At 30.2% G+C, this 25,650-nt stretch overlaps 1 protein-coding gene across 2 annotated transcripts; it reads left to right on the top strand.

The window, feature by feature from the left end:
- LOC142318874 (uncharacterized) lies at window positions 1-24,912 on the top strand. 2 transcript variants are annotated; one of them, XM_075355463.1, is made up of 5 exons: window positions 1-154; window positions 5,957-6,011; window positions 14,124-14,323; window positions 16,378-16,454; window positions 18,697-24,912. In XM_075355463.1, the coding sequence occupies exons 3-5, from the start codon at window positions 14,151-14,153 to the stop codon at window positions 24,015-24,017; spliced, it is 5,571 nt and encodes a 1,856-aa protein (XP_075211578.1). In that variant the 5' UTR covers window positions 1-154; window positions 5,957-6,011; window positions 14,124-14,150; the 3' UTR covers window positions 24,018-24,912. The 2 variants fall into 2 exon arrangements, with proteins under 2 accessions (XP_075211578.1, XP_075211588.1); XM_075355473.1 differs by lacking the exon at window positions 5,957-6,011.
- Window positions 24,913-25,650: the final 738 nt, after the last annotated feature.

The raw sequence follows: 25,650 nt of genomic DNA, 5'->3' as shown, positions 1-25,650 counted from the left end.
CCAAGATGTCCGTCAGACTTGATGTCATTTGTGATTTTCGTTAGTGTACCATATTCGAAGGCTAATTGAAGATTGCTCTCTGTACTGTTTAATGAAGCCATTTTCAAAATAGTTTGCACTGCGGTTGAGCAGCAGATATCATTTTGGAAGTGAGGTAGGCACATGTTTGTATGCTATTAGTTCATTGGTACTTTTATTGTCTAGGATCAGGTCTCTTGAAAATGTAGGTAAATTAGCAGGTATTAATACAATCAAAATATTATGTCTTTGATATGAATATCATTATTAAGCCCGTGTATGATTTTGGTTTATTTTTGGGATAGTTTTTCTTTTGTTAAAGTAATATTTTTATAAAAAAAAATTAGGTTGATTTTAATTATTTGCTTAACAGATTCGTTTCAGTAAAGCTTTTGTGTTCAGATTCTTAGTAATTCTGAAGTAAGTAGTCAAGGGTTTATGATCGCTATTAAAGTGATACCTATAATAAAGAGTTTACTTCATTTCTTACTGCATTCCATGTGATCTCATGTAAATTATTATTTGAGTTTCTTGTGATTGTGAGTTTTCCCGCTTGTTTATGTTTTGTTATGATTTTTGTTTTGCTTCAAAACTTACTGAACTTCAGTGTACATGTTCAAATTGAAGTTATGGAAGTTAAATAGCCAAACATTCCAACACTACAGGAATTTCTAGATTGTAATAAAAGTGTCAAAAATAAAAGTTAATTGTAAATAAAAAAGTTTTAATTCTTATGGACAACTTTGGCCGTAATTGCTGCAACAGTTTAGTATATTTGCTTAAAACTGAATGCTCCTTTAAATGAAGTGGTTAAAGGAAATTAAAATCTATTAATCACTCTTGGCAGAATGATCAACTAGTAATTAAGGTTTAATGAAATTCTGGATAAAAATTTAACTATCAAGTGAATTATTTTTAGTGTAGCCTGAATTTATTGCACACCTCTTTTTTCAAAAACTGCAATTTTTTGTTTATTTTGGCTTAAGATTATACATTTTACAGCTATTTTAATATGGAAAGAACTTTATTTGTTTAACCTCAGGGTCCGCAGTCAAGCAATTCTTTCCGCAGAGGATGAGATGAGTGTTTTGTATCGGGGTCATGCCTGACCCGGATTCGAACCAATATGGAAAGAACTTATATTAATTTGTGAAATAACTTTTTTAATTATCCAGATTTTCACATTATATATATTATGTCATTTTTTTATTAAAAATGTCAAAATATCACCATAATTATGTAATGAAGTTTAATCTACATAACCTTTACAAAACCACATCACTAAAAGAAGTAGTATATAGAAAACTATACATTCACCTAATTTATATACAAATTGATTGATCAGAAATAAATTGGTTAACTGCCTGCCATGTATTTTTCCATTCCAACAGTTTCAGAAGTAAGTAGTGTTCAGTTTACATGTTAGCTATGTGTTATTTACTTAAATGCAATTAGTGAAACATTTACGATTTGATAATTATTATCTCTATTGACAGCAGTGCTTATCATTCAACTGATATCTTTTGAATACTTATTGTTCTAGTTATTATTTCATTTCAGTTAGATTGATGTGGAGTTTTGTGCTTCTAATTTACACTGTACAAAATGAACAATTACCAAATAATGGAACAGAACACCATGAAGTTCTTCATTGAGGCCAGGGTTCTACTGAAACATTGCCTATGTCCAAAAGGGTAATATGATGTTATCTGTAAGTGCTAGAGCAAGATGGCGTTGCAACTGTTGTGAATGTCGGTTAGGTTAGGTTAAAACATTGATTTAAACAACAGTTGTACATGGCAGGCAGATAACCGATAGGTATCTAAATCTACTTGTGCTGGTGTGTAGAAGCAATGCAGTACTTAATTAAATATGCAATACATGATGGACTAAGTGTTAAAGCAGTGTACTTGAAATCTTTTCAAGCAGCAAGATTACATTCAAATACAGCTTGATGGGGAAGATTGATTTTGTACATGTATATTAATACTGCACAAGAAGGGTTAAAGCAAAGAAAACAATTCAGTTAATGTGTATGAGCTACAAAAAAAATCTGTTCACTAGTACTTCTATTATTTGGTAAGTAAGAGCCAAAAATATAATATAAAAATTGAGTGATACACAACAACTGTAAAGAATTAGATTAAGCATAAATATCCTTTAAAAAAGAATAGTAAATTATTAAAATAACTAACTTTAGATGATATGAAGTGCCACACCTACACTAAACATTGTATGATTGTATTAAAAATTTTGCAAATTATTTAATGTAGAGAGTTAATATCCTGGTTTGAATTGAGCAAACACCCTATGCAATTGAGTTGTTAAATGGAAAAAGAAATACACAGTACTTTAGTATAGTTTCTTCATTCTAATAATAATAATAAATTTTGGGCAGGGAAAAAATTCCGTAATAGATAAGTTGAAAGAAAAAAGACACATATATATATATATATATATATATATATATATATATATATATATATATTAATACTTTTCTGTAAATCCTTAATTTTCATATTTGTGAAGTTTGCCTAAATTGAGTGTTTATAATTTGTGTTTGTATGTCTAGATTCTCTTATATCTAGTAAGTTAATTAAATGTGTAGCCAAAAAGTGAGTTTTGGCATTTCCAGTGAGAAAATAACATAACAAGTTTTCCTCTCTCTTATCTGTAAGTATGTTTCTTACTGTGTCAGATGTAAATATGCATCTTCTTTTCATAAAAGAACCACTTGATATTCATTGATATTCACTTTTACAAAGAATTGGATACTTTGGCATGCATGAACTTTGATAGTGCAATTGTTGTCCATTGCATTATATTCAAGGAGTGTTTGTATATGCAAGCGCACACACAAACAAGGGGCATCATATGTAAGGTGTTTCACAAAGAAACAGTAGGTTCTATGAGAACATGCACTGTTATAAGAAAAAAGTTCATATAAACATAGGTCAAGAAACACCTTGTTTTCGAGTTTTATCTTACAAGAAGTTTCACCCTTATTCTATTCCAAGGGGTAAATCAAACCGACAGAAATTTAAATTAAGGGATAAATTTGATGGTTTCATATGGTTTTTGTTTTGAAAAATTGAATAAAATAGGTCCCAGAACTGTATTTAATAGTTTTTTTTTTTTTTTGAGAAATTACTGTATAACAAAATTGTTCCTCAAAATATAATTTTTTTAGGTTTGACGTACAATAACTTTATTGAATTGCCTATAAAAAAATAAAAATTTCAGAAAAATTTAATTCTTACAAAATCAAATAGTTAAGAAATTTTATTTTTATTAAAAACAAAAGAGACTGAAAATGGCAGTAAAATTTCTTATAATTTTAAATCAAAACAATAATCTGGTCTAGTGGTAAACTTATAAATCAGCTGATTTCAAAGTAGAGATTTTTCAGGTTCAAATCCCAATAAAGGTTGTTGCTTTTATCTGGATTTGAATACTAGATCTTGGATACTGGTGTTCTTTGGTGGTTGGGTTTAAAACTTAACCACATGCCTCAGGAATGGTCAGCCTGAGTTTGTACAAGTTACACATTTTCCAGTACAGTTACAGTATGCTTGTCAATAATACCACATCAGATATTAACAAAAATCCTGTTTATTATCATATATCTATGTTGGACAGAATTATTTAACACTCCACAAAAGAATGAATCAATCCATCTCTGTTCACTGTTAACGTACAATTTAATTTTGTATACCAGCAATAAAAATTTATTGAAATAAGTTTGTCTCAATATTCCCTCCAGTTAGTCAGTGCTAGCCTGAAGAAACAAGGTAAAATTATAATATTATGTTAAGTAAAACCATGATAATCTAAAAGTGCATTCTTTAAAAAAAAGGCATATTGAGAAAGTCTCATTTTCCACAGATATCTCAATTAGGACCAGATTCTTATGAATTCAGTTTAAAAAATGAATAGATTTTACATTATAAATTAACTTACACGCACATTTAATGTGTTTAAAAGTGGAGGAGATATTAATGTGAATAGTAAACATACCTTAGATTTAATGGTATAATGAATATTTTTTACTGTAATCTGGAATTTAAAATAAATGAGAATCTCTTGATAAAATTCTACTCTTCTCTCCTGTTCATCTTAAGACTTTATTTTCCTTTTTATAAATCCACCTAATTTCATTGTATTGTAACACCAGATTTCACAGTTTCTTAGCCATCTAATCTTTTCCTTTCTGCTTGTTCTACTATCCATGTTTTACTACCATAAAATGCTACATTCTATACAAATATTTTTCTTTTAGTCTTAAATACATATTTTATACTGCATATTTCAAAATGAATATCTATGTTTTAAAGTTATGTAATATTTATTAAGTTTTTCTTGCATTGATAAATTATACAAGAAGTGAAAGAGCAACTCAAACAGTTTTTGTTATAAATGTTCAGTGTGTGCTATCGGGATATGGCGGACAAAAACATTCAGTTTTGGGGAGTTTTGTTCACACTGAAATATTTCATGAGGATTTTCTAATCTCCATATGCACATTATGAGTGTTTACTTTTACATTAACATGAAATGTTGATTCGTCACAGAATACGAGACTATAAAGAAAGTCTTCCTCGTCACAGTGCATCTTTTCATTTACAAAGCTAGCACCACAAACCATAATATCTAGGCTTTAAAACTTGTTACACCTGTAAACGATATGGTTGCATTTGTAAGAGTTTTCTTAAATCCTTTCACACAGACTTCACTGGAATTGCTAATTCGTGGCTAGCCTTCCTAATGGATTTCCTAGGACTAAGCACAAAAGACTCTGTTACATGTGCAACATTGTCTTCAGACACACTCGGTTGTCCTGTGCTCTTCCATTTACAAATACAGCCAATGGTTTCAAATTGTTTATACCATCTACGAATGTTATTGTCACTCAGGGGATTACAAGCAGAACTTCAAACAGAATGCACATTAAACAGTAATTACAGATTCACACTTTGTAAATTGCAATACACAGAATGCTTTAAAAACCCAATATTCATTTTGAAACTCGCAGTACTATCTGCATTCTTTGGTTTTGCTTATTGCTTTTCATTTCTACCCAAATTCATCCATCATTTGTAATTTTACCATCTAAATAACAAATTTCCTTACTTCTGTGTATTATATTCTCATACATTAATATTTAATTTCTAATTATCCTAAAATTTCACCACTATCTACTCAAAATTGTTCATCTGTGAGTAAAGTATTCTGTCATCCAGTATATTAATAAGGGTTTGCTTTTATTCTCAATTAATTCCTTTAATAGGGGTTTTACTCTCAAGTGTTTACTTACAAGATGTTTTAATCACAAATATTATGAGTAAATACTTGTTGCATTAGACTTGACTTTGCTTTTTAACACCTGCCGGTTGACTATGTTAAAGCCAAGAAAATGGAAGCTAAAACTGAAGAAACAGTGAATCTATCAACTACTGAACTGCAATGCTTTTTGTTTTTTTGGAACACATACAACTGATGTGATTGCAGATTAAAGGTGAATAGCTAGTATTGTGGTCAGGAATCAGAAAATGAGAATTGTATTAGATGGCAACAATCTGTAACAGTTGACACAATTTGTCTTATATATAAATTTTTAATTCTAACTTGAGTGCAACCTGTCGTTTGCTTGGATTTCCTTATCTGTTATATTGTATAACATAAAAAATTTGTTATATGTATTACCTTTGTAAAAATTATGTAAAATAAATAATCTAAAATTAAGAACTAACTTGTTATTCCATTTGTAGCAAACAGATTAAATGTTTTGCTGTTATTTTAACTTGTAATAAATGCATTTAATAAATAATCAATAGAGGGTACTTGTGATAGAGTGGTGAATATGTTAACTTAATAAATTAATTTTATACTCTGTTTCTGTAATATACTTCTAATTAAATTTAATTAATTCTCTTTACAGGTAAAGCAGGAACAACACTTTTTACCTGTTGAAAATACTGCAAACATATCAGCAGGTATGTCTACAATTAATCATGTTATTTCATCAAAAAACAATTTTTCTATAAATACTTATATTATATCCAAGTTCTTCTAAACATCATAAGTTTTAATTGTAGCAGTGCTGACAAATGTAATCCATAAAATTAAAGTTGATAATGAAAATTGTACTAAATAAAAATGTGTTGGGTCCCAAATAGTGTAAAATGTTATCGAAAGGAAAAAAATACTTGGACTTTCGCTTCCCAATTTATCTCCAAATAAAAGCAGTTTTTTTAAGTATCTCAAGAACGGTGGACTAGGGAAAAATAAAGTTAAGACTAACAATGTATGTTTTGAAAACTTTGCTAATTTGAGATATGTTGCATTCAAATTTTTTTTTTAAGCTATGTTTTTCACCTTTTTTTGCAAAAGCTGTCAATATGTTTTCACTGTACTCTAAACTCTGAGACCTACACACTTAAAAAAAAAACTTTGTTCTTTGTTTAATAGTTGAAAGCTTGCTTAATTTCCTTTCAACCCTATGAAACCTATTATTAACCAGTTATGTGATCATTATCCAGATATCATTTTTGGGATTTGAATACTAGATTGTGGATACCAGTGTTCTTTGGTGGTTGGGTTTCATTTCAATTAACCACACATCTCAGGAATGGTCGAACTGAGACTGTACTAGACTACACTTCATTTATACTCGTACATATCATCCTCATTCATTCTCAGAAGAAATACCTGAATGGTAATTACCGGAGGCTAAACAGGAAAAAGAGAGAGAGATACCATTTTTGAAAAAAAAGTTGTTTAATCTTGCTATTGAGTAGAGGACACTTGAAATTATTGCCGTATACTTTCTTTCCAGTCTTTCTTATTGCTCTGATTCAGGTGAAGTATCTGAGCAATCAAGAGATTTAATCAGAATAGCTTTCTTTGGGAGTAATGATGTTCAGTATACAGTTAGTACTTTAGTGTGATAGTGGGAAGATGTCACTAGATGCCACATGTTTTTTGATGGACTTGGCATATTAGTAAGCAACAATGCATTTGGTTCATGTACAATACTTGCAGATGCAGTTTGTTTTTTCTAGTATAAAATTCTTCTGCTTAAAAATGCCAAACAAATAGCAGTCTGTTAATTTTAGATCTCTTCTAAAAGGTACTGTAAATTAATTTGTTATAGAAAATGCATTTGTTTCATATTCAGAATTATGGTATTTTTTAAACTTAACAATTTTTTTTGTCATCTTTTAAGTAGTTGAAATTTTGATCTCAAATTTTATATTGAACCAGGTCAAAAAGCAAATTAAAGGTAATTTTGTTATGTTACATTTATAATTCTAGCCATTTTGTTTCTGTATGTTAAGTGGTGTATAACAATGTAATCATTGCTGGTAATTTGACACTAGTCAAAAGTTACTCATGATTACTATTTTCAAGAATAAGAAAATACCATGCCAGGATTGCTAAGGAAAATGAGTAAATGAAGTGGTCTCTCATTTGCTTTTTCTGAGTTCTTATATAGGTATATATCCACATGCCAAGCCCATTGAAATCAGGTGTATTTAGCACTCAGTACTAGCTCTCGTCAGTATAAATATATTCTCTCTAATATCATTACTCTCATAACCTCCTTATAGTGTGTGTGATGTAAAGTTCTTTATGTCACAGCTATAACAAAAACTGACAAAAATTTTGATGATTACTTTTCTGCTCATAAATAATTCATTATACTATTTCAGTTCAGTAGAGGAAAATGCTTCTGTACAATATTTAATTTTTTATACATTTGAAGAAAAAACTGAAAGTGTACCTAATACATTCTGCAAAAGTTAGTGAAAAGGTTTTCCTTTAAAAGAGAAATGAAAGAAAATATTTCATCATAGAATCTTAGTGAATAAAAAAAATTATATTGTTTTGACAGAAGATAATTTTTTCATAGCCTTGGTAGGTATAATTTTACCATAGCATTTAATTTTTTTAGTAGTACATCCTAAAATTAATCATTTGCTTATAAAATATATTATACTAATAATATTTTTATATAATATGCTTTTTTCAGTCCTAGATCTTCTACTAGGATACTGTCCAAAGTATATGCTATGGTGGAATTCTTCAGAAACTATAAAACCAAAACCATTAAATGTTGATCTTGTATTCTACTGTTATTGTACATTTTTAAGATGCACCTTATGTTTCAAAATGAATATCGGGGTTTTAAAGCTATGTAATATTTCTCAAGTTTCATGTATATTGATTAATTATGCATGAAATGAAAGAGCAACTCAAACAGTTTTAACTATGTGCAAGGTCAGAACTGTTTTGTACCTTCCACCTGAAAGTGCTAGTAGCAAAGATGGGAACACACAAAGCATTCTGTGTTTGCAGTTTGGATAGTGTAAATGTGTAATAATTACTGTTCAATGTGAGTTCTGTTTGAAATTCCATTGTGATCCTCCGAGTAATAACATTCATAGATGGTAACAATTTGAAACCACAGGCTGTATTTATGAAGGGAAGAGAGTACAGGACAACTGAATATTGCTGAAGACAAAGAATGTATAATAGTCTTTTGTGCATAGTCCTAGGAAATCTGTTGGAAGGCAAGCTGTGAATTAGCAATTCCAGTGATGTTTGTGTGGTGGGTTTTAAGAAAACGCTTACAACTGTGTCAATATCATTTACAAGTTTTAAAGCCTACAGATTATGGTTTGCATACCAACTTTGCAAATGAAATGAAATGACTTTCTTTGTATTCTCGTATTCAGTGACAAATCTGAATTTCATGTTAATGGAAAATAAACGCTCATAACATGTGTATATGGGGGTCAGAAAATCCTCACAGAATATTGCAATATGAATTAGACTCCCAAAACTGAAAGTTTTTGTGTCATATTCCAACAGCAAGTGTATGTATGGGCTTCCTTTTTTGTGGAAGCAGGTGTGTTTTGAATGAACTATTTTGATATGCTATAACTCAACTACAATACGAATCACAGAACTTTCATTTGGCAACTAGATGGTGCGCCTCCTAGCTGGTATAATGGTGTACATGATTGGTTGAGTGAAATTTTCCCTGACCGCTGGGTTGGTCGCCAGGGACCAGATGACAGGGCTTGTTTGCTGTGATCTCCACATTCGCCTGATGTGACTCCTTGCAATTGTTTTCTTTGGGGGTTTGTAAAGGATCAAGAGTATGTGCTACTGTTAACAGCTGACCTTCTCAACTTGAGATACAAGATTGAAGCAGCTGTTGCATCACTTACTTCAGACTTGCTGATTAAAGTATGGGATGAACTCCTATCAGTTGAATGTGTGCCGCGTGACGAATGGTGTTTAAGACTATATTTGAGATGTGTTTGTGTTTAGTTACTACCGAGTTCATCTTTGTTAGTAGTACACTGATGGGAATGTACTAGGATTCCCATCAGAAATATTATTTTAAAAACTGTACAATTTAATTAACTATATTTATTTTTCCAAGATTTGTAGATACTTATGATCGTAAGTGGGTGTAATTTACAACAGTTTCATAAGATTAAAAAACAAATTAAATAGCTTTCATCCTTGTAGAAAATTTTCAGAAAAGTATGAAAATATTGTGATACTGTTGGCTTTTGTAAAGCCAATGAATACAATACATTTTAAAAATATTCTGTCAATTTTTTTAAATTTATGCAACTTATCTTTTTTTTAAGTATGTGCAAACAATTTCTCTTTCCTTTGATGGTGAATTAGTTTGTGAAATTCTTTTATATTATTTTTCTGGTTATTGTGTTATATTGTTTCTGATTCATTCTAGTTATAAAACCTTAAAATTTTCAATTTTGACCTCAAAATCTGCTAATTTTACTAGTCTTGAGGACCAGTAAAAGTACCACTTTTACTTTTAGACCAGTTATACTGGTCTAAAGATCAGACACCTACCAGTTCAGGTAGTTGAAGAGAAAATACAGCATTATGAGAACTATGACCGTTAAGAGTTTTAGTTTCATACCCACTCTCATATAATAGCCCAGATATCTATGAGTAATAAAAGCAAACGGTGCAGTTGTTTTAAAAGTTTTATTATGAATTGTCTTGTAAAATGATTTCATTCGGTATGATAACAATATATTGGATTATAATGTAATAATTTGAAGACAGTGAATTGTGATTTAAAATGTGTTAATAAAGATATTTCTTAATTTAATGTTAATTGCTGGATTTCTTCTATTATGTGTCAGTCTATTAGACTCACCATACCTGTATTACTTAATTGATTATCAGTTGTGCACTTCCATTATTTATCACGATTTTACGTCTCAGAATACTTACAACAATATTTCTGGAAGTTTAAATATTAACATTTAGAAAGACTGTGTAGATCTTCCATACCATCTTTTACATTCTATTTATAGAAGTATAACATTGATTGACTGCCGTTGTAAATTTTTCACAATTTTTTTTAAAATCTGCTTAAGTCTATGTGTAATTTTTTAGGGGGTAAAAGTTTGCATATCATGTATATAATCCCATATCTTTATCTTATATATAGGGTGTATCCTACAAAGAAACAGAAACTTTTAGGATATGTCTTACTGGTGAAAATAATGAAAAATATTCCTCTAAACATAGGTCTGGAATGCTTTGTTTTTCAGTTGTGGCTAGTGAAAAATTTAGCTTGGATTTCAGTTTTTCTTTTAAAAAGAAGCCCTAGTGTAATTTTTGAAACCCAAATTAAAGTGTAAATTAGGTGGTTTCTTATGTAATTTGAACTGGGGAATGGATAAAACAGATCCCAGAGCTGTAACTCCAGTAGTTTTAAGTTATGTGACATAAAACACAAAATTTGGTGTTAAAAACAATTTTTTTTAGTTTGTTAAATGACTAATAAACAGGAAGATTTAGTAATAAAACTTGTAGAGAATTTAATTCTGAGAAAATTAATGTAAATACAGCCAATAAAAAGTAAATAAAAACTTAAAAATTGACTTTTTATTGAATCAAAACACATAAAATAGACAGAAAGTCATATTATTCTTTCTGTATCTTATAAAAATTCTTTTTAAAACATGTTTTTTTTTTTAATTCTTCAGCTAATCAGTATTTACGAACAAAAGGGTCGTTCCCATATGTTTGTTTTCTGTTGAACACCAATTAATAAATCATCATGTTAATGATTAACATCATGATTCAGCAAAGCCTAGGCACTAGTACAAGGGGAATTTCATGTTGCACTGGTTTGTCAAAAAACAAAGTGCAGCACATTCTATGGAAAGAAAATCTTTATCCTTTGTGCCTGCAGAAGGTTTAAAATTTGCAGCCAATAGGTTACCCCCAACAGTTAAACTTGTGTCTTTGGCTTCTTGACTTTGCTGATAAATTCAATTTTATTTACTGATGAGCCACTTTTAGGAAAAACAGAGTCTTCAGTTCTAAAAATAGTCATTTATGGAGCAAAAACAATCCACCTGGTACTGTGGAAACTAGTTTCTAACATAGATTTCACATTAATGTTTGGTGTGGCATTGTTTTTGACAAAATTCTGGGATCATTTGTTTTCAAAGAGAACCTTATAGGATATGCATATGTTCATTTTTTGAAAAATAATTTGCTGGCTTTTTTGGAGGATGTACCTTTAGAAACTAGATTGCAAATGATTTTCCAGCATGATGGTGCAATGCCACATTTTTCTTTAATAGCTAGAAATCACTTGAATTCTAATTTCTAACTGGATTGGACGTGGTGGACCAATGGATTGGCCACCATGATCACCGTATTTAACGCCACTAGATTACTTCATTTGGTACCATATGAAAACAGTATGCCAATAAAAAGTTAATACTAAAGAAAAGCTACTTATTAAAATATGAAGTGATCATGAGATGATGTGGAAAGCCACTGGAAATATTTTACATCAGGGAGAGTGGTGTGTACATTGTGAAGGAGGGAATTTCGAACAATTACTGTAACAGGTTTGTTATTCTGTTATCATTTATCATTTTTTGTATTTTATTTTTTTTGTTTTGCTATACCAAAATCCTATTATATAATCCTATTTCTCAGCTCAAATTACACAAAAATTTCCTGCAGGGCTTCTTTTTATTAGAAGAACTGAAATCAGGTGAAAACTCCTTATGGACAATGCCAGTACTATCAAAGAAATAAATTAGCATGGTTTTGATTTTTTATTTGCTTTTTTGGGACATGGTAAGTTTGAAGTGTGCTACTCCTTGCTCTGGCATTTTGTTTCTGGGTCGTACTCAAATATCCAAGATTCATCACCAATAATAACTTTTTTTGAAAATCAGGATGTTTCAATTTGCCCTAGAAGATCACGACACACATCCACTGTGTTGTTTTTCTGATCAACAGTGAGGTTTTTTGGGACCAATTTTGTACAAACTTTTTTCATGCCCCATTCGTTTGTAAAAATTTGATGGACTGTGGTATGGTTCAAATTCAATTGTTCTGGAATCATTCTGATTGTTAATTGCCGGTTGTACCATATCAAGTCTGATTCGCTCAATATTGTCATCATTTTTTGAAGTTAACAGACTTCCAGAGCGTGTATTGTCTGCAACTGATTCCGGCCATCTGAAAATGCGTTAAACCACTTAAAAACTTGGATTCTTGACATAACGTCATCTCCATACGTCCTTTTCAACTTTAAAAAAGTTTCAGTAGCATTCTCGCCACGTTTAACAAAAAACTTGATTGCATAATATTGCTCATAATTAGTATCACTCATTTTTGTAATGCACTATAAAAACTTGTTTAATAAAAAGTTTTTTTACATATCACGTGGCAACAATAGACTAAAGATATTAATGCCTAATATAAATCAGCTTTTCATATAATCATATGTTTACTAGTAACTTTACAGTGTTGCCACTTTGACTGCCAAAAAAACTAGTCTCATACTTTATTTATAGACCTTGTATGTATATCCTAACAATGTATGTAAACCTTACAAGAGATGAATAGAATTCTAAATTTTATTACTAAAATAGTCATTTTATTAGACTAAACGAGAACCAGATTATTTTTTGGGGATTTTAAGAATGACAGATGAATAATAATATAATTATAAACAAATTAAACTCATATATAACTGCTTTCTGATATAAGGTCATTTAGATCTGTGGACAAAATAAAAGTTACTGTGCTGGCTTTTTCTTGTCAAATATTTTTTTTAAGTTCACAGAAAGCTTTATCATTTTACTTTTGATGTTCTGAAGTAAACAGCCTTTTGCCATCTGGATGCCTTTCCTGTACACCCACATTCTTTCCTGCTATTAGCTGGCATCTGATATTAATTAGTATTAATATTTCTCATCTGAAATATAGGCATAAAATATTTTTAACATTGTAAATAAAATAAGTATTACAATTATAAAAAGTTTATGTCTATAAATATAAAATTTATGAAAGTTGGGAAAACATTTTATCTGTAGTTTGTAATTTTTTTCAAACTGCAAGCACATAGTTTCCCCCGCTTAACCAGACAATGGCAAGTGGGCTGCCAACAAAAATCACATAAAACCACCAGGAAAGAAATGATAACAATGTAAAGGAAAGGAAGTGGAGGGTTGTGATGTAAGGTTTAATATTTCTATGACAAGAATACATTTATTTTTAATTTTTGCTTTGTTAGTTTTATTTAAATTTGAGTTTGTTGTTGTTAATTTAAAAGATTATTAGAGATAATTTTTGATTTTTAATTGAGTTTTGATTGATTCATTTTTTAAGTTGGGTCTCATTTGCTTTATTGGTTGTCGTGTTTTTTTGTTTTTTTTTTAGGAATGTATTTCCATTATTATAATATTTTTATTATTATATTTCCATTCAAATAATTACTTAGTTTTAATTGTTGTATAGGTATTATTTCCATTGCATCTTTTTTGTTTTTTATTGCTTATTATAATGAATTTTACTTGTATATTAAAGAAGAAAAAACAGATTTGCCATTAAAAATATTGTCCTAAAATCAGCACTAGAAAAATGTTGTATTATAAATGAAACTTAATATTAATCTTTTAGTTATTACTGTTATTTTTTATTATCCTTTTTACATATATTTATATTTTTGTTACTGCTATATCATGGCTCTATTTAACTTATTATTTTTTTATTATTTATTTTTTTGTCAGGAATGATATAAAAACCAAATCAGTGGGATGTGTGACCAGACAGAAGTACTGTATACTCCGGGTGATATTGTATGGGTTAAGTTGGGCCCTGTGTGGTGGCCTGGTCAAGTTTATGATTATAATAAACTTCCAGAAGAAATAACTTCTAATTTACGGAAAAAACCTATTGCTGTTGTTAAATTCTTTCAAGAGGATAGCTAGTAAGAAAATTAAATTATTATTGTACAGTGTTTCAACTGAGCAAGGTCTGCAGTAAATTTTGTATTTATACACAGTGTTTCAAAACTAATTGTCAAACTTGCAAAATGATTTTTACATAAATAAAATACAGGTGATTCAGGGAAATGGGAAATTTTGAAAATAAAATATTCTCATGACAAAAATTATATTAAATAAATTTATTTGTAGAAAAAATGTGCCATTTATGATTCCGTATATAAAATGTATTTTTTGAAGATCATACTTGCAGGTGAGCTCAGTCTCTGATAGACATTCCTGCAGTCATGTAAAACTCTGCATAGTTCATCACAACATTTCAACAGGAATTTCAGCAATTCCTGTTTGGATCTTTCCTTTTAGTTCTTCTGTCATAGCATGTCGACTAGTATATACTTTACCCACAAGAAGAAATTGCACACTGACAAATCAGGAGACCTGGGAGGATATCACCATTTTGTGAAATTATATAGTTGACAAATAACTGGCATACAGCAGTCATTGATATTCATGGTGTGTGATGTTCATTCATCATATTGAAACAAAGTATTATCAATAATTGTGAAAATAATGTAATAATATTTTATGGAAAAAATAAGGTCTTATTATTTTATACAATGAAACACATTACACCACACAGTAATCTTGTTGCTGTAGCTTTTTTTGTGTCTAAAAGCAAAAATTTATTAACAAATCCATTGAGGTGGAAATGGGCTTCATCCGACATCTACAGTTAATTAACAAAGTCATTATCCTCGTTTATCTTTACAAACATTTGTTTACAGAATTATGTGAACAAATGGCAAAGATAATATGTGGTCTTATTATCCATGATCTTATCTATGTTGATGGCAAAGATATGGCGCATTATGTGATCTTTTGGTTTCAAACTTGTACAGACAGTAAAGTAAGTCCTGCAACAGTATTCTTTGAATACTTGAGCTATGCAGCTGTAAAGAACATAGTAGCAGTCAATTGATCGGTCGTACAGTGTATGATGAGTTGAATGATGAGGACTTAGGACAGCAGCCCAAAATTTTTGATATTTCTGGTGTACAAATAGTCAGTCTACATACTGACAGACTGCCTGGAGGTTTCTTTTTCATTGCTGAACCTGTATCCTCAAAATTACTTATGCTTTTGCTGATGATACCTGATTGTGACATCCTTAATTAAACTGGCAATCCAATTCTCTACACGTACCTTCCACATTGTCAGTATTTTTATAAAAAATCTTCGATGGCAAAACCATGTTCCACACCACTCCCAAGTATCCATGTTAGCCAAATGGGAAGATGGGGTGAGTTGGTTTCTATAAGTTATTCAGTGCTGACACTCTTCTAGACCTAACAACACATATTTTTAAATTTCTGTTTCCCTGAATCATACTGTACATCTAAAAATGCTTTATTTTGATCTGTATGTTTACAGATAGTTTTTTAATTAGCAGAAATTTGTATCTCAAAAATATTAATTTACTACTGATTACTGTTATCATTTCATGAAATTTACTGCACAAGTTTTAACTGTCATTCACAAAATAAAAAGTATACTGTGTATGTTTTTGAATTTCAAAATTGCAGTCTTGCCAGTTTTTTTTTTCAATAAGTCTAAATTAGTTTTATTTTAATTAGTAAAATTTTAACCATATTATTACACATTAAATGACACTGTTTATTTAAATACAATTTCAAACAAAGTTATTATGAAAATCTGAAAATTCATGTTACTGAAAAGTAATAATTTAAATTAATTTAATCTACAATTTCTGTTTTATTTTTTTATTAACTTTTGTAGATATTTAAACCAAAAACTTTTCTTAAGCCAGTGGTAATAGTTCAGTCATTTAGCAACTAATAATGTGTAAATGCACTTGACTTTATTGTGGTCTGTGATAACTATTTTTATAAATCATGTGTAATATAGTTTTTTTCAATAAGTAAAAAATCTATAAAAATAGTTTTTTCATTTAATCTAATATAGTAAATTGTTTTTACATTTTTACTACTTTTATGTTAACTTTTTTTTATTTTTTTAGTGAATATGTGAAAAATTTAAACTCAATCTATCATTACAATTGTCGCCGAAAACATGAATTCATTAAAAAAGGACTGGGTAAGTATGTTAAAATGTATTATTATTATTATTATTATTATTGCTTAACATATTAGTAAAATTATATAAATAAGAACTGATACTAAATTGTAAAAACTCTTGCTAATAACACTTATATTCTTTTTTGTAGATTAAATAAAAGGTATAGTCTTTCAATTTGAATATATTATAATTATTTATTTTCAAACCGTAATCTCGTCAGATGGACCAGTTACATTTCACAAATTTTTTTGTTGTTTTTTTTTTTAACTATAAATATATAATATAAATACATATACATAATTTTTATATAAAGGATATTGAGATAAGTCATATCTTACAATATCTTATCTCAAATTTTGTAGTAGGTGGTTTATATTAGTAGAATTTAAAATATAATTTAACAGAACAGAGGAGTAATATGAATCTTAAGAAAAAATATTAATTTCAGTAAATATATGTATATATAATATACACACACACATAAGTTTGATAAAAAAAATACATTGAATTTTAGTTTTTCTCAAGAATCTTTATTCATCAATATTGATTTTGTCACCTTCAAAGTACTTCCTTTTTGATGGAATACATTTGTACCAACACTTTTTCCAATCTTCAAAGCACCTCTGGAACACGATTTTTGGTATGGCATTTAGCGCCTTTAGCAATTCTGTCTTTATCTCTTCAATATTGGCAAAACATCATCCTTTTGTAGTTCTTTTCAGCTTGGAGAATAGGAAGAAGTCACAGGGGACCATGTCTGGCAAATATGGAGTCTGAGGCATCATAACAATGTTGTTTTTTGCCAAAAATTCACAAACAAACAGTGAAGTGGAAGCAGGTGCATTATTGTGGTGCAGTTGCCATGAGTTGTTTCACCACAAATCCAGATGTTTTCTTCAGATTGTTTCACACAAGCAACATATAATTTCAGGTAATAATTGACCATATGACGTGGTAGCAAGAACTTGGGATACACTAAGCCATTGAAATCAAAGACCACAGTGATCATAACCTTTACATTCAATCAAACTTGATGAGCTTTTTTTATCTTGGCTCTTCAGGAAGCTTCTATAGGGAGATCGGACCTTATTTTTTATGTCATACCCATGCACCTATTTTTCATTACCAGTTATGAGCTGTTTGAGCAGTTCTGGATCGTCATCAGCAATTCCTGAGCAATGTTCATTCGACACCGGTTCAAAAGTCACCAAATCGAAATTCAACAATTTTGGAACAAATTTTGCTACCATGAGCCAAATGATATGCCAACATAATCAGCAACATCTCTCTCTCATAGTGATTTGGTGATGGTCCATAATCATTTTTTTCAGTGTTGCCAAAAAAAGCAACATTCAACAGTTCCAATACATTGCTGCACTTTATTCCATTCGTAAAGCAAAATTTAATGCTAATTCTTTTTTCAGTTTTTTCCACGAGTTAAAAATCTTTGACCTTACCAAAACACATATAACCAAATAATAAACAAAGACAGCGAACAATAAACAAAGCATCCAATATTAATGTGGCTACCAATGTAAAGATACATTTGGGATAATTGTACCAACAACAAAAAAATATTGTGACATTTGAACTTTACAGCCCTGGAAAATTTAAATAATTTAGATTTATTCAGCCGAGGAAATTAAAAAATTCCACTATTTTTTTTTTATCTAACCTCGCATGTTGATAGTTTTTTGCTGTCTGCTGTTTCGCCCATTTTATGATCTATTCTCCATTCTTTTATATTAAAGGAATCAAGTCATAGTATCATTGGTTTTGTATGATTAAAACTTTGCAGTCATACCTTTTCATGGACTGTAAAGGAATGGTCATTTACAAATGATGTATTGGAAAAGAACAACTCCTACATTTCTAATATCAAACAAATATATTACATTCTACATTCTGAATTATTTGCTTCATGTATCTCAAATTTTGTTTCCTCAAAAGTTTTATCTTGCTTGCATCCCTTTGTTATCAAATTAACTAAGCCTAGATATCTTAATGTATTATTCATTAGCATAATTAAATTTTTTTTTCAGATTCACCTCAAATTTTATTATAAAATTTTACGTCATGTACTGCATTGTTCATTTACATATTTAATGGATGTATGTATTTGTATATACTATTTTTTGTTTCTTTCATATATTAAGAGTGTTAACCTGAAATCTATTTTATATAATTAAGTTGTATAACGTGAAGTATTTTTTAGTTGTATTATTTTATGTGTATAATTTATTTTTGCTTGTTTGTGTAGATATGTGCAGGTCCAACAACAGAGATGTTCCATCAAACATGACAATGTTCCCAAATGACATAGTTACAGCAGAACACTTGACAAATGGGAATCCAGACATATTAAATGATGAAGAATTTGCACCAGAAGAAAAAGAAGATTATAGTGAGATATTTGGGAAGAAGACGCCTAGAAAAGGTAAACTGGATTCTGTTAAAAAAGATCTTCCCTCATGGCGCTTAAAACCTCTTAGTGAATTATCAGCTAAAGGTGGTAGACGAAGTTTACCAACACCTTCAATTCGTAGACCCATAACACATCCTCGTTTTATTACAAAAGCTTTGGAAGGTCGATCAGATCATGAAGTAAGGATTCGTAAACAGACTGGATTTCCAGATGAGTGTAGAGAATCCGAAAATATTAAACAATACAATTGTCATTTGTGCGGCTTCTCTTCATCAAGGATTAATGTTATTGTTTTACATAATAAGTCACATAGAGCTGGATATGCTGATGCTTACCTCCCACCTCAACAGCTATCAGCAAAAGGTAGAAAGATTAAAAGTGAAAGAAAAAGTGTATATGGTTCAGAAAAAAGACAAAGAATTTCTGATATCAGTAAAACCGATGAGCCTCCAATGAAACGAAAGAATGTGAAGCCATCTGTTGAGTTGATGCCAGATCATGGGAATGAATGTGGTGATAAAACTAAAATAACAACTGATTCTCCTAATAAAACTTCTACAGCATTGAAGAAACCAATTTTTGGAAAAAAGAAATCAGCTAAGTATAAGGCTGAAAAATTAGCTAGAGAAAAGCAACAAAATGATGCGTTTAGAGAAACTTTATTGAAAGATTGGGATGATGAAGATGATGGTGAGGAAGATAAAGATGCTTCAAAAGAGAAGGATAGCAGTCTGGATTCTTCATTAAATTTATCTGATAAGAAAGACAACAGTGTATCTAAACCAAAGGAAATATCTTGCTTTGATTTTGATGATTCTGAAGATGGCCTTAATATAGGTGAAACTGTTATGAAATTTGGTAGAAAGATACCTCGTGTTTTAGGAGAAAAACCAAAAAAAAGTATGTTAGAACAAAGTCCTCTTAAAACTGATATTACTGAGAATAGAAAACAAGGTGAAAGTATTGAAGATGTGACAGGGAAAAATGACCTCCCAGAAATTCTGTCATCAGAAGAAATTGCAAAAGAACAAGCATTTTTAAATGAGAAGGCATGTCAGGAATCGAAAGAAAAACATTGTGAAGATCTTGATTCAGCTTTTAAATCATTACTTGATGAAACAGCTGTTCCAGTTATCCCTGATGCTCCAACTCACGTGGAAGTTAGGAGAAAGAATGTAGGATCAGAATCATCCACACATAGCCAGTTGGATGATGATGGAGGTGGTAGTGGTGGAAGTCAAATTAAGGAAGAGGATATTTTAGAACAAAAAGATCATAAAAAAAATTGTGAGGATGCAAGTGATAGAATTGAAACTAATCAATTAAAAAATAAAGATAAAGTTTCTGTGCACTGCATATCTGATGCATCAGAAGACAAAGAAATAAGTTATGTTAACAGTGAGCATTTTTTAGTGAAAACGTCAGAAGAGGTGGCAACTTCCTCTTCTGACGTAAAATGGGAAGAAGACTCTTCTCTCAACGAAAATAATGTTGCCATATCAAAAGATTTAAGTATGTGTAGTGTAAAAAAGAATACTAAAACAGTGTCTGTGGAATGTGAACATGGTGGTTCTGAGGTATTGAGTGAAGAGAAGGCAGAATTTGAATGTGCAGAAAATGTTCCTACTTCATTGTCATCGGTTTCTAGTGGATTAATTGCAAATAACATGGACTTAAAAAGAGGTGTGCCATTATGTAGTGTAGATGGTACTGAATCGGTTACAGTAGCAGTCTCAGAAGTCGAAAATATCCTGACAGAAGATTCTAATACAACTTGTAAAGCTGTAGAAAGTCAGTCTACAAGTAATATTACAGAAAATCAATCTTGTAATTTACCAAAAGTAAATAATTTTCAAGAAATGGAATTTGATATTAATTCGATGCCAGTTATAATTAGTGATGATATGATCCAAGGGCAGCAGAACACTATAGTGATGACTTCAAATAAAATAGATTCTTTACCAATGACTGAATTAACTGGTGAAAAATCTTTAAATACCACGCCTGAAAATAAGGTAATTACAGTGAAAAGTATACCGGTGACAAAACAGTTACATATTGATGCTGGAGTTAGTGGTAAATTGCCTGTTGTGGTAGAACAATCTAGTTCAGTACCACAGTTAACTACTTGTGGAATAGATAGCAAGTTGTCTCCAAGGAAAGTATTGCTTTCACCAACTAAATCAGTTCCTACTTCACATTCACCACAAATAGCAACAATAAAAGTACAGCCCTCTGTTGCACCTGCTACTAATAAGTTAACTGTACCAGGGGGTATTATTGCTCAAAAAAGTGCTGGCAGCACTAGTCAAGTTTTGATTTTAAAATCAACTACCTCACATGGACAACAAGGCAAATCAGCTTTGCAAAAAATAAGCAGCACATCACAGATGATTCAGCAAGGAGGGAAAGTTTTGATTTTAACTAATCCACAAGGTGCTACTGGTCAAAATAAAGTCTTGTCTACCCTTACCACTCAGAAAAATTTTACTTCTGGTAAATTAACTGGAACTCGAATATTAACAACAAAAGGAACAGTGTTAACATCTGGAACACAAGCAGTTATTAGCAAAGGAAATTTATTATCTGGTTCAAGTAAAACTGTTACTACCAAATCAGGCCAAAAGATTTTAATTAATAAAGGAGGTGTTATTTCACAAACACCTAAAAGTGTTATTATCAATAAAAGTGGTGTTTTGACATCAGTAAATTCACCAACAGTCATTTCAAATAAAGGTTCTTTAATTACTCAGAATATTTTAGCAAATAATGCCGAATCGCCAGCAAATGTACCGATTAATTCATCACAAATAACTGCTTCCAATAAAGGTTCAACTACCATTTTAAGCACTACTAGTTTATCTGGTAATAAAGGTATGATATTGACTCCAGTTAGTAGTAGTAGAGTTACACCATTGAATAGTAATCAGAAGTTGAGGCTTATAACATCAAAAGCAAACCCAACTGCAGCAGCTGTTGCGACATCATCAAATTCAGGAACAAAATTAATGATACAAAGTTCACAGTCAAGAATGATTTTACCTTCTTCTTCTTTACCAAAAAATCCACAGCTGAAGTTGGTTGGTAATTTGAAAAGTCCAGGTAATACCAGTACCATTCTAATACAGACAAGTCAAGGTGTAATAGCTACTACACCATTGTCTGCTAATCAAATAGGAAATAAAAGTAAACAGTTGCCAAAATCATCATTACCTGCAGTCATTTCATCTTCATTAGCTCCTAAAACCACTACTATTCAGGTTGCTCAAGCAACACCACAGTCTCAGAGTAAATTACTTGTACAAAAAGTTAAGCCATCTGGTCCAAATATTTTACAGAAAACTCACAAGAAACCTAATCAGCGAAGTAATAAGAAAACTGTAACTGGGCAGTTAATTGCAACTTCAGTTCCAGCTGTGCAGAACATTCAGTCTACACATAATCCAGTGACTGTCAGTCCACTAGCTTCTACTGCACAAGATACACTGATTTTACCTTCAACTGCAGGATTACCAGTAATTGGTCAGTCAAATGTTCAGGGAAGTCAGTTAGACCCTTCAAATCAGACTGCTCTAGTTTACTTAACTGTTGATGAATCAGGAAACTACAGACCTATTGAACCACCACCTGTGGTCAATTATGAAGGAGCAGCTGCTGATTCTCAGACTTTGTACATAGATCCAGGAACTGCAGATCTGGATAATATATTTTTAGCCATAGATGATTCAGGAAATGTAGTTAATATAACTCATCCAGTGCAAAATACTTTTACCACAGAAAGTCCAGAAACTCCTCCTCCAAGTCAAGATATTTTAGCAAAAGCCCTAGCCAATACACAAGTTTTGCAGCAAGAAACGATTGCTACTGAAAATAGTTTGAGTAGTTCAGTCGAATCTCCAGTGTTAGGCGGTTGCATGTTTGTGGAGCCACAATCTCAGTATCCCCAACCAACATTATCACATAATGTTCTTGAAACATCATTAACATTGAATCAGCCAATAATGACTCCATTAGAAGTCCCTTCAGCTGTTTCGCCACGCAGCTTAGATCAGATTTCATCTTTACAAACCAGTTTCTTGAATGATTCATCAGTGTTAACAGCCAGTACTTCTCCTAATAAAGAAAAAAAAAGTATCATTCATCCCTCAATGCCATTGTTAACTGAAGAGCCTGATTGTTCTGCAAGTGGAATTGTTGATGGTAAAAATGAAACTGTTTTTTTTACACAGGTTGGTGTTGATGGATCTCATGCTGTCTTAACACCAGTTACATCAGGTTCTCAGTTAGCCTTTCAGCTCTCATTGGATGAAAATAATGTTATTGTTTCCTCAACTCCTGGAATATCTTCACTTGGTGTTATTTCTAGCAGTAGCATTCCTCAGAGTTCTTTAAATTATATATCATCATCAGAATCACAAAATGCAGCAGATGTTGGCAATCATAAATCATTAATAAGTATAAATAATCCTCCACCTTCTTCAGCAGTATTTACAAACATTTCTGAACAGAATGATATTATGGATAGTTTTCAGTTAACAGATAAATTACTTATTGATGATAAAATAGTGGTATCTGACAATGGAACAATGAGGAGTGTTGCCAATGAAACTTTGGTTTTGGGTATTCCTGGTCAGGGATCATCAGAGAGTTCAGTCATATTCAAAACCAAAGATGAGACTCAACATAAAAATGAGATTGGGAAAAATGTTTCGAGCTGCATCGTCAGTGATGACAGTTCAGCAGAAAATGTACAAACTGTAGTTGAAGCTCACACTGAACCTTCTACAGTTTCCAGTGAAACTATAAGTAGCAATGACATGCTGGTTACTTCTCATGAGTTGTCGGAGTCAAAATTAACTGATACGTATTCAGAAATGGCTACCATTCAAATTCAAAATAGTGATCATGCAGTTTCAATTAACACTACTGCTAGTAGTTCTATTGAAAGTAAACAGGCTATTTCTAAGACTGATGATGTTATCGATACAAACGAAAAAACTTTTACTCCGGTAACTAACACCTTAACTGCAGGTATGACTATATCAAGTGGCAACAAGGTTACTGAATCTGGTAAGAGACATTTAGAAGATATCATGCGATCTGAAAATTTAGATGTCAATTTTGAATCTAAGAAGATCAAACTAGATGAAAGATAGTGTAGATAATGTATATAAATATTACCTTAATTTTTTGTAATTTTTAATTATTGCTTTTATATTTAAGATGAAAGAAATTTTGTCTTAACATAAATTAAGAAAAAAAAGTTAACAAGTTTACTGTATAATAAATGATATCATTGATTTTCATTACTGATAAGTATCCTGATTACAGACATTTGTTTTCGAGGTTTATTTTTGTAGCAGTCTCTTTTGTATATATGTTTTGTAGTTATAATCATTAGTAGTAGTGTACATTGAAGTGATAAGATATTAGTATTAATGTATTTTGTAAAAAGATGAAGGAATTAGTTGTTTTAATTAATGAATAATGTTTAACATTTTAATAGTTAATTAATATTATTTTAATAAATAATTATTTGTCCAAAAAAAAAAGTATGTTTTTCTAATCAGATTGAATTGAATTGTGTATATATTAAATAATTATATAATTTTGATATTTAATACGTTTTAATAAATGTTTAAATATTTTTCATATGAGTTTAATTGGCTTTAAAGACTTAATATAGTACTGAAGTTCAAAGTCTTAAAAACAAAAATGTTACATTTTATTTTATTTTTCAGTTATTTTGATTTAAAAGATTCAGTTAACATTTAGTATTCTTAAACTATGAGAAATACTGGTATTTCTATTAGATAACCATGTTAAACTTAAAGAATATTTTTAATTTCATAATTTCACTGGGAAAACCCAAATTCTCTGCCACCTTTTCACACTGATCTGTATAAAAATAGTCATTTTTTATTTATATTTTGAATCAAAATTATGTTGATTTTATAAAATTTGTTACCGTGTGTATAACAGTTATAAATTTACGGAATACATTGTATTTATTTGTGGTGTTAAATAAAATTGTCAATGATTTATTTGTTATATGTATATGTATAACAATTTTTTTTTATTTATTCATATAAAAAACATGTAAAATTTAAAAAAAAAAGAAAAAGAAAAAATGTATAAATAATGATATAACAACTGAATTGAATGAATTGGTGTTTTAGATAAATAGTAAAGACAATGTGATTGAGGGTTTATTTTTGTTATGTGTATCTGAAATTAAAACAAATGATAATTTTCATTTTGTGACCAGTGTATGAATTGTAGATGAAATGTTAAATATAGTAGGTTTTCTTTTAAACAGCTTCATCAGGACCTATACCATTCTGATTAATCAGAAAAGGTTCTTAATGACCAAACATGTTTAAACCTAGAGTATTGATTTTTATTTTTGAATAATTAACTAGATTTATGGCAAAAATATTTCCAGAGATAATTTTGCTTACATTCCTCTTTACTAGAAGATTAAATCAAGAAAACGTCTGAAAATATACTTTTTATAAAAACATTTATTTTAACTTGTGAGTTTATGTGCATTCATTATAAAAATATGAAAGAAATTGTCTATGGATGTATTATTTCCCACTATCGTATTTATTCAATTGCCTAGAATTTCTTTGGCTTTGTATCTTTAAAATTGTTTTAATAGAAGACACAGTAATATCGTTTAATGACACAGAGCTGGCCTGAGCTTGTTTGCCATTCCAAAAAAAATTTTGTGACCACTCCATATTCTGGTACTAAAGTCAGATTTTAAAAAAATTTATGTTAATC

This window comes from Lycorma delicatula, chromosome 1, assembly GCF_047948215.1.
Source record: "Lycorma delicatula isolate Av1 chromosome 1, ASM4794821v1, whole genome shotgun sequence".
Classification (NCBI taxonomy): Eukaryota; Metazoa; Arthropoda; class Insecta; order Hemiptera; family Fulgoridae; genus Lycorma; species Lycorma delicatula.
Note: the sequence above shows the minus strand (reverse complement) of the source record. Positions and strands in the feature narration are given on the sequence as shown.